The sequence below is a fragment of the Gobio gobio genome (assembly GCF_949357685.1).
Source record: "Gobio gobio genome assembly, chromosome: 14".
Lineage (NCBI taxonomy): Eukaryota > Metazoa > Chordata > Actinopteri > Cypriniformes > Gobionidae > Gobio > Gobio gobio.
The window spans coordinates 9,142,474-9,153,785 of NC_137107.1; the positions used below are offsets into that span (position 1 = coordinate 9,142,474).

At 37.8% G+C, this 11,312-nt stretch overlaps 1 protein-coding gene across 5 annotated transcripts in view; it reads left to right on the forward strand.

Moving 5' to 3' along the window:
* Positions 1-10,802, forward strand: part of gabra1 (gamma-aminobutyric acid type A receptor subunit alpha1) — a 37,595-nt gene extending 26,793 nt beyond the window's left edge. For all 5 annotated transcript variants that reach the window (XM_079834028.1, XM_079834026.1, XM_079834029.1 and 2 more), the window contains exons 9-10: positions 4,080-4,282; positions 7,289-10,802. In XM_079834028.1, coding sequence (XP_079690154.1) covers positions 4,080-4,282; positions 7,289-7,606 — 521 coding nt within the window. In that variant the 3' untranslated portion in view covers positions 7,607-10,802. The remainder of the gene's footprint in view (positions 1-4,079; positions 4,283-7,288) is intronic.
* Positions 10,803-11,312: the final 510 nt, after the last annotated feature.

Consider the following 11,312-nt stretch of genomic DNA (forward strand, 5'->3'; position numbering starts at 1 on the left):
CACTGTAAACGTGTTGTAATAACTGGAGCTTCTCTTGAACTACGCAAAGAAAAATGACATGAATATAACATTTCCTCGAAAATCCAGCCACTCAAAATATAATTCCTTATAATAAGCTTATTGTTGTGAATCGGGGTAAGGCCAGAAGACAGTTTTGATTTAGTCAAATCAATGTGTTATATCCAACAAACTGGCAGCCATTGTTTTGAGATAATGACATGGAAACCAGTGTGACCTCCATGTGTGACACATTTCTGAAGTATACAATAATAAATCCCAATTTATTGTTTAATAATGCTAGAAATACCCTCTGAGGTGCTGCATCACCAGTGCCTGAAAATGATGCATCTCTACCATCACTCCCTATATTTCTACAAAGGAAATCATAGCAGTAACGGAGTACGACAGTTACGCAACATCTCGTTCCTTACCCGTTTGCTAAAAAGTATTTTCTAAAAGCAAGTTTAGTAGGGAAAAAAAAAAAAATTCACCTTTCTGCTGCATAGGCAGCAAAGTTTTATTGAAAGCCCATTTTGCCCGATGTGAAATACCCTTTTTTTAGGAAAGGTAAAATTATAAAGTGACAAACTAAGATTAAATAATGTTGTAAAGCGGTGTTATCTTGTGTCAGTTCATGTTAACTAATTCATTAACAAATGTTAAAATCTTCAGCTATTAATGTATAGACATGCGTTTGTTACGGGTTGGTAGTGCAGCAGGGATGATAACAGACACAGACTTCAAAACAAAAGACAGGTTTAATAAATCAAGGAATCCAACAGGAACAAAACACAGCATACCAACATACGTATAACATTAACATTAGAACAGACAAGGAGTGCTGGGAGTGAGTTCCATGTAAAGGGAGTGTAGACGATGACGACCAGGTGCAGGGAAACCGGGGAGAGCGGGAGAGACGATGAGGAAGTGGGTTCAGGTGTGAGACAGGGAGGATTCTGGGAAATGGAGTCCGGGACAGGCGTGGAGTGTAAAATTAGGGGACTAGGACATTGGGCGGCCATGCCGGATCGGGAGCCGTGGGATGCCAAGGTGGATCAGGAGCCGTGGGCGGCTATGGCGGATCAAGAGTCTCAGGCGGCCATGACGGATCGGGAGCCATGGGATGCCAAGGCGGATCAGGAGCCATGGGCGGCTATGGCGGATCAGGAGCCGTGGGTGGCTATGGCGGATCAGGAGCCGTGGGATGCCAAGGCGGATCAGGAGCCTCACCCACGGGTGTATGGCCCCCCAAAAAAATGTATTTGGGGAGCTTCAGGGGTGCAGGAAGGGCTCGTGAAATGGGGCGAGTTCGTGGGCTCGAGCGGCCTCGTGAGCTTTGAATTGGAAACGCTTAAGCGTTGGCTTTCTAGATATATGTTTCTTATGTGTATATTCAGAAAGACTTGTGAGAGGCAACCCTTTTATTTGGGGTATGTCAAAATGCCCCACTTGCCAAAATGGGGGGTGACAGGCAAGGGGTTAATTAACTTCATATATTCAGTTAAAATAACACAATGAAAGTGTTTAGTAGCAATTACAACTTGTGCTCTTATTGATTACAATATGGGGGTAATATTACAATATTAAAGAGTACATATGCTCCTTTTTACAAGATGTAATATAAATCTCTAGTGTCCCCAGAATGTTTCTGAAGTTTCAGCTCAAAATACCCCCCCAGATAATTTATTATAGCTTGTCAAATTTGCCACTATTTGTGTGAACAAAAACATGCCATTTTTTGTATGCGTCCCTTTAAATGCAAATTAGCTGCTGCTCCTCCTGTTTTTCTGGGATGGCCATTCCGAGGTAGTAACAGGGAAGCAAAAGGATTGACATAGCTGCTGTTCATAGCATATTAGGCAAAAGATAATCATGTTTATTTGGTACTATTTTATCAGATGTAATTGTAGTAGTTTATGAGAAGCATTATGTGAATGTTTGGCTAAAGAGATGCATCTTTAATCGAGATTTAAACAGAGAGATTGTGTTTGAGCCCTGAACGTCATCAGGCTATTCCAGAGTTTAGGAGCCAAGTGTGAAAAAGCTTTACCTTAAAGAGCATGATGGATTGTAGCGTGATAGAAGGTTGAAGAAATACAAAGGAGCTAGACCATTTAGGGCTTTATAGGGAAGAAGCAGTATTTTATAACCAATACAATAGCCAGTGTAGAGATGATAAAATTATGGTGATAATGTCATATTTTCTTGACCTGGTAAGAACTCTTGCAGCTGCATTTTGGATTAACTGTAGCTTGTTTGTTGAAGATGCAGGACAACTATTACAATAATCCATTCTTGAGGTCAAGAATGCATGAACTAGCTTTTCTGCATCTGAAACAGGTAACGTTCTTAGACTTGGAAATGTTTCTAAGGTTGACGAACACTGTTTTTTGTAACACAGGAAATATAAGTCAAAAGATAAGTTACAGTCTAAAATACAACCCCATTTCCAGAAAAGTTGGGACATTTTGTAAAATGCAATAAAATCAAGACAGCTCAAGCACATCTACAAAACCACTCTATTGTGGCATGAGTAGAATGAGGCCTGACATTCTCGCTTCCCAGGCAAGATGTCATCTTGATGGCAGTATGTCTCTGTACAATCCCAATACATCTTCACGTTAATGGTACCTTCACACATATACAAGTCCCCCATGCTGTTTTTACCGATGCACCCCCATACCATGACAGATGCTTGCTTTTGCAGTCGCTGATGAAAGTATGGATGGTCCTTTTTGTCTCTGGGACTGAGAACTCAATGTCTGTTTTTCCCAAAAATAAGCTGTAAGTGGACTCATCTGACCACAGCACACATTTCCACTGTCTTTTGGACCAACTGAGATGAGCTCGGGTCCAGAGAACTGATGTAGAATTGATGTATAGCTTTCTCCTTGCATAACAGAGATTCAAGTTGCATTTCTTGATGCTGCGGCTGATGCAGTGTTAAGTGACAATGATTTTCCAAAGTACTCCCGTGCCCATGTGGCTATTTTTAACACAGTAGCATGATGGTTCCTCATGCAATGCCATCCGGAAGGCTCAAAGGTCATGCACATTCAGCAGAGGTTTCCTGCCTTGCCTTAGACAGCCTGGTATTTCTCTGGATTCCCTGAAGCGTTTCACAATATTATGTATGGCAGATAGAAAGACCTAAATACTTTGCAATCTTGCATTGAGACATGGGATTGTTAAATTGTTCGACAACTCTCTCATGACATTTTGCACAACGTGGCTTGCAAAGACTGTGCCTTTGGTGGATTTTCCTTTTATACCAAATCATGATACACTCACCTATAACCAATTCACCTGCTAATTGTGGACTGTTTCGAAACAGTTTAAATTGGATATTCTGTAATCTTTTCACATTTATTTTGCCTCTGTCCCAACTTTTTTGGAGTGTGTTGCAGCCATCAAAATCAAAACTTGTTTATTTTTACAAAATACAATTAGTTTGGCCAGTGAAAACATTGAGATTTTTTTTTCTTCATACTTTTGTCAGTTAAATAAAGGTTCAAGATAATTAACACATAACAGATTCTTGATTTTATTGCATTTTGCAAAAAGCCCCAACTTTTCTGGAATTGGGGTTGTAACGCCAAGGTCTTTGATACTATACTTTTCCAGTTTATTCTGACAAAAAAAAAGGTGCTGTTTAGGGATTTGTAAATCTAAAATATATAAGAACACATCACAATATAGATATCACGATAATGGATTGGTGTGAAAATAAATCAAAATATGAAATATGGCAGTCTTTGTGGGTGGTACAGAAAATACTAAAGAAATTAACATAAATTTGTAGAGATTTTTTTTATCAGAATTCCATTCCATCCAAAAGTAATAAATCTAGATTATTTCATAATTTAGAAAGCAAAGTGAATATACAATTCTCCAAATAGATATTGCGTACTACTTTGAGCTTCAAACTAAATTCTAAATCTCTTTTAAATAAGCTATTAGCCTAGAAAAACAAATCCAGCAATCAATCTAATAGCACTATTTTGTTTTCTGGCAGACTGATAAAAACCTGATATAAACTTGTTTAATGCAGGTGCTTTCCATATGTTTTCTCTTTGCAGGAGTGACCACTGTCCTTACTATGACTACCCTAAGTATCAGTGCAAGAAACTCTCTTCCCAAGGTGGCCTATGCCACAGCCATGGACTGGTTCATTGCTGTTTGTTACGCCTTTGTCTTCTCGGCTCTCATAGAGTTTGCCACCGTTAACTACTTCACAAAGAGGGGTTACGCCTGGGATGGGAAAAGTGTGGTGCCAGAAAAGGTAAAGCTATTTCTTTTCTTTTTTTTCACATAAAAGAAAACAAAATATGTTTACACAAATCGAGATAAATGTCATTAAAGGATTAGTTTATTAAAAAAAATGAAAATTCTGTCATAATTTTCTCACTCACATTATTGTGTTTCTCATGATATTTTGAAGCTGTTGTTTTCCATACCCTGAAAGTGTTCAGAAATTATTTATAATTATTTTGGAAAGTTCAAAAAAGAACTATGCTATGTTATATTCTATGAGCCAGAATTACTAACGGCTTGCGCCAGCAAAAACCCTCTTCTGAACAGTTATTTGTGTGGCTGACCTTATTACATATGTATTTGTAGGGTTTTTTCGGATGCAAAATTTATGGGAGGAGAAAATTTAAACAAGTCATGCAATGTGATTTATAAAGGGTTGCAGTAGTCAGTCTAAGAGGAGGCAGCGCAGAGAACAGAGAGCGAGTGGTAGAAGGGGGACATTTTTCTCAACTCGTGTTCATTTGGAATGCCAGAGGAAGACGTTATCCGAACATATTGTTTGCCAAGCCACATTATTTTTAATTTGCTGCGCCTGAGTTGCTAGTAGATCACTCGCACCTGATTATCCTCGACTCCACTTGTTTGCGACCCTACGCTAATTTGTGCTGCTCTTGATAGATTGCTTTGCTCATAATGGAAATGAGCTGGCTATGCCTGAGTTCTTTAATTTGCGAACTGCCAGTAGATCACCCGCATAACTTTCCACTCCTATTGGTGCTGTTATGGGATTGCAGTCTCACAAATTTGTCCTATTTAGTAAAGTTGGCCCTTTGAAAAAAATCTAATTTTTGCTTGTGCATATTAAAACATGGCACTTTTAGATGTGTTGCATCCAAGGGGGTCAAAGTTTGACTGTTTTGAATGGTCCAGTTTGGCTGTTTTTCATGGTTCCGTTAGATCAGTTAGCTGGTAGATTTCATAACTTTTGGCTGCAAAAAGTTTTTCTCCATTTACGGGCCTTCACGAATATATGTGTAATGTGATGGAATCAAATTTTTCAATGCTCAGATAATTGATAGTGAATGGTCTAGGACTGTTCATGTTCTTTGTGTGCACTCAGCTAATCAGCATTCTCATAACAAAATTTTTGTTAAAGCCCATGAGTTATTAGTCAGAAGGCAAGTTAAAAGCGAAAAGTAAAACTGAGTGGTCATGATCAAACTTCGGAGCGTCTCAGTTACTGCTGTACACTTTGGAGCCCCAAACACCTCTGATACTTCAAAAAAGCCCAGTGAGAATAGGCAAGTGGAAATTGCATGCGCCACTTTGATGGGTGTATGGGTATAAAAGAGGAAGCATATCCACTCATTCAGGTTTGTGCTGAGGAGGCGAGAGTATTTCCCAGCTATTTCAGCAGGTAGTTCAGCGTTGTGGCAGGAGGGACATTACGTCTCGTTCCCTCCTTCAGGTAATGAAGGTTACAACAGTAACCGAAACATTCCCTATCTGTCAGTCACTTCGATGTGGTGTTGATGTGATGACACTAGGGGTCCCAATGGAAAACTCCACACTTTTTTGTCTATGTGAGGTAGAATCGAGACATGGAAGTACGTATCCTTAATCTTAATCTCCAGGTGCCGGCTTTCTGCAGGTATAAATGCACTGTAATTTCCTGCTCCTCCTGGGGAACCTCCAAGTACACCATGGCCACCCCACTATCGAGGGTATTGAGGGTGGATGAGCTCACAAAGCGGGACCGGGCAGTGAAAGGTGCCTACCACGACTTCTTAAGCTCATCATGCACCTCTGGGGAGAAAGGCACTGTGAGTCACGCTCCAAGCCCAGATACCAATCATCCAGACACAAACACTCAGGACAGGGCGAAGGATTCTACTCTAGTCCAATGCGCCGTCCCGGGCAAGCATGGCTGCCAACTCAGAAGATTAGAGCCCAACCGAGTCTACAGCATAAGAAGGCGAAAGCACACTCCATAATGCTGCTATCGAAACATCGCCCTCATCTGGAGCCCCAAATGAGAATTCAGCCTCATCATGTGACGCAACGTCGAACTCATCTGGGCGCAAAGTGCGTGGCGAGGAACAGGAGGTCAATGGAGATTGACCCAGTGGAAACACTCCCGTTGCTGCCCTCATATCGCCCTCAGCACTAACCAACGCAGCCCCGTGGATTCCAGGTGACTCTCTCTTTCACAGAAAGGAGAGATGTGGCCGCATCATTGCCATGTTCATGTTCTCGCAGTGAGGACATGAACCATCCATGAAAGCTGTCTCAGCGTGCTTAACCAGACACGTGAGATAAAGGTTGTGGCTGTCCGTGGCAGATAAATATTGATCACAGGAAGCACACAAGCAGAAATGCATCTTTAAAAAGACACTCTCCACCAGAGTTTTGCTCTTTTTTAGAGCTCTGAAACAGCTCTTTTGCTGAAGCGGCCAAGGGAAGCTCACTACATTAATCCGTGCATGGGGAGGAGAGACCGCCGCAATGTGCCGTAAATTTTCCAGCAAAGCCTGTAGAGTGAATGGAAATGAGCGTTTGTCTGCTGACATCCACTCTGCACTGAAGAACAAATGTGAATGAGTGGATCCGCAATGCCTCCTTTATGCCCGTATGTCCGAGGGAGTAGCACATGCAAATCCCACTCTGCCTTTAGAGTAACACAGGTGTTTAGGACTCACAAGTGCGACCCCTTGTGTCATCACATTGACACCATGTTGAAGTGACTGACAGATAGGGAGATCTATTTGAAAAATATGAATCTTTCTGAAAACGTTCTCATAATTATGATATTATGGAATATACAGCACAATAATTGACTTTTAGGGTGTTTTGTTGTCGTTTTTGTTTTCACTTTTTGAGCTAAGCAGTTTGTTCTTTTGATGACAGAATTATTATTTTTTTTTAACTCCTTTAAAAACATGGGTGTAGTAGACTTAAATAATCTACAGTTAGGTTTACAGCAATAGCCAGTGGTAACAGCTGATGACATACTTCCTGTTGACCTCCTTTACAGCAAAAGAAGAAGAAGGAGTCATTACTGAAAAAGAACAACACCTACACCGCTGCAACAGCAACATCTTTTGCTCCAAACATTGCCAGAGACCCTGGTTTGGCAACTATTGCTAAAAGTGCCCCCCCTCCCCCAACCGAGCCCAAGGAAGAGCCAAAGCCCAAACCTCCCGAGGCAAAAAAGACCTTCAACAGCGTGAGCAAGATCGATAGGATTGCCAGAATAGCATTCCCGTTGCTCTTCGGAACCTTTAACTTAGTGTATTGGGCAACTTACTTGAATAAAAAACCCAAATTACAGGGTGCCCTCCAACCGCACTAAGTCTAACTCCTCTGTCTTTTTTCCCCTTATGTTTCTAAACAATTACAAAAAAGTGAAAAGAAACAATTTGTCTCAAATTTGTTTCAATGTTAGTCAAGTTCCCACTTTCAAGTTTGTGTCAACATATGTAACATACTGTATCTTCCTATATGATTGCAAAGTTACTTATTGTTAGTAGAGTGTTTAAAGTGGACCATCGAAATAGTGTAACCGAATAATAGTTTAAAACTCATTTCCTTAAGGAATAGTTCACCCATAAATACATTTTCTGTCATTATATACTCTCCTCCATGTTGTTCCAATGTATGATCTTGTAGAACACAAAGTGAGACACTTTGCTCTTTTTATTACAATGGCAGTTTAGTGACTGTCTATCCAGACCTGAAAAGGACAAACACACCAATAACAAGCACCATAAAAGTGAAAAATATACCATACACTTCATTCCAAGTCTTCTAAAGTCCCGTTCCTCACATGAAGCTACCACATGGCTTTAGGAGATTCACAGTATAGATTTTGTATAGAATATTTTTATGGTGCTTTTATTGTTTTTTTTTTTGTTTGTTTTTATGTGGTGACTACGTAAGTGTACGTGCAAAATTAAAGAAAAAAAATTCTTCTACTTCTGTGTTCCAGAAAAAAACAAAAAAACAAAACAAAAAACAGCCTAAAGTTTGAGTAAATTGGGTGAACTATTCTTAAGATGTTTATTTCAATGTTTAAATATGTTTTTGCATTACATTAGCAATGCACATGGAATAAGTTTGCATGGGTGAAGCTTTTCTATACCCAATCAACAGCTTGATTTAGTCATGTGTTTCTCTGTTTTCTTTAGCCTGTGTTTTGGATCTTATGTTATTTGACCTTATATTCTACTAGGGTTCCATTAACAGCAATAAAACATGTCTCAGTGGAGAAAAAAAAATACTCATGGATATAAAAATTGAAGAGAACTTAAAAAAGATTAATGTGTATATCATAAAACATACTATTTATTTAGTTTTCATGTAAATATAAAGCGTTAGAGATGTCAATAATAATTTTGAGCTTTGCTAAATGTAACTACAAGGTACAAACTCAGTGCTTGCCAGAAAGAGTGCTTTGTGTTTCGATTTGTGCAGATCATTGAGAACATTTGGGTATGTAATTGTTTTCCCTAGATCTACTAGACACTAGTTTGGATTTACTTTTTCATGATTATATTACATACATGAAAACCAGTGCAGTTGCACAGTTTATAAAGAGTTTAAGAGGAGGGACTACAGTAGATCAAAGATGTAAACTTCTGTCGATGTCAGAATGCAATTTTATATTAACGTTAAAATACTCGTTATCCTTTATTTTGGTAGATGTTTGTGGATGGCGCACAATTACGGCACTAGGGTTATCACTTATGTGCTGTAACTCACTAGTATCACTTTAGTGTGATCAAGTCAGAGTGGATCAAGAGTAGTGCCTTGTACAGTATATATTTGCAAGTTGAAAGGGTACTTTCTTAGAAGGTGCTCCACTTATTTCTTTTAATTTTATGGGCAACCTTTTAAAAACATCACTAAAGAAAGTATCAGCCACACTGCCTTTTGTCTCACATGTCATACTGAACATATAAACGATCCATTACAGACATGTTTGTCCCTGCTTGTTAATGCAAACTAAAAGAAAACATGTCTAGGTATTATCCATGTATGTGAATACACTGTTCTACATATAAATATGTCTTGTAATGCTATAACAATGCCAAATTTTTTCTTTTGTTTGTGGCATGTCAGTTGCTCAAGCACCTATTAAAAACAACTTATAAAGGAGTATTCTCTCTATTTTTGGATTGAGAGAGAGAGAGAGAGGGAGAGAGAAAGTTCTTTTAAATGAACTTTGACATAATCATACTTTACTTTGATGTAGCAATATAGATTAGTAAGGGCTTTTTTGTGATTGAAGTGATAAAAGGCACACCATTATGATCAATTTGAGTTGCTATTCTTGGTATGTTAATGTATGCCTAAGTTGGCAGTGCTCCTCTGTTTTATCAATTTGTTACTTTCTTTGTTTAAAATACACTTTTTTTTCTTTTTCAAAATTTTGGGATGGATGTTTTTGGGGTATGTCACTGGATAAGGATATTTCTGGCACATTATCTGGATTTGATGATGCAGATAAATGTCATGTTACCCCGATTTATTTCATACTTTGACCTTCACAAAAAAACTACTTTTTGATAGTACCTAGAAATTTGCTGAGTTTGTGCCAGATTGAGCAAAGACTGAAAGTTTACTCTGGGATATGTGAGAAAACAGTATGCACATGCACAGTCATGGAGTCCTACGGAGCCAGACTTTTGTGAATGCGGTAAAATTTTGAGTTCGACTCAATATCTTGAATTGATGTTTAATATCATGTTAAAACAGTATTTATAGCACATTATCCATGATGATACTTGTTCTAAAGATGCAGCGTTTTATTTGTACCAACCTGTTGTTATGCATTTTGCACATTATAGGCATATATGATATTTATGTAGTCAGCTTTGTGCTATGCAAGGATAGCTTTAAACCATATTAATTAGCTTCCCACCACTCATCACTGTCGTTTTCGATATATATTGTAAAAAGTCAGTTACAAACTGTGCACCCTATTTAGCTGTGGGACTGTTTGTCATTCAGAAAATCTAAAAGTGGGTTGTTCAGTTTTGGAATAATCAATTTCAAAGATATGGCAATGTGGCAATAAAAAGATGGATTGAAAATAATTCAGTTAGTGTATTTATATTATTTACACATCAATTAATAGATACGTTTAGATTGTTTTGTTGCATCTAATAATATATTTTTTAATGTGTTATGAATTATGAATTTGTATTTTTTTGTATGGGAGATTATAGCATTTCATATGCATACCAGATTGTGAACGTGGTTTTATTTTTGATTTTGCAGTGCACTGGAGAAATCCAACACATGTTGTAATTAAAAAAAAATTATAAATAAAATGAAAATAGATTTGTGCTTGGCAAAAGTTAAAGTAACTACTAAGTTTAAAGGATGAACATGTGCATACATGGTCATTGGCACAAACAGCTATGTCCAGAGGGAAAGAATGATTTATTCTGCACTGTATACTGGGAAATGGCTATTGTCTTTGTAAAGGTTTGCTGTCTTAATGTTATAGCCCTGTATAATTTGATTATCTTCATTAGTCATACAATAAAATAAAATAAAGAAATATCTAGATTTTTGTCCTTTTTGTTGCTCCATATCCATATTTTTGTCTAGTCCAATAAAAATATTTATTGATAGTACATTGATTGAAATTACAATAAAATGAATACAAACCAAAATTCACTTTAAAGAAAAGCTTTCCAAAAGAAACAAAGTCAAATTAAGTGATCTGACCCACTCCATGTCTCACTCCATTAGCCACAGCCTCTTATGACATATCAATATCAATCTTGCGTATCTTACTCACACATGGTCTACTTTCATAATTAACATAAATTAACGGAATGTTAAACAAATAATATTATATTTAAACATCAATAATACACTAAATACATTTTCTTTAATTGCTACAACACACTGGCCCTTAATTGCTGTTTTACAATCAGTTGCAACATATCATAAACAGCCATAATAATTCTAGGTGAACAAAATTCATAATCAATATACTTTAATTGAAGCTCATAGATCATTACATTTTACAGTCCATTCAAATG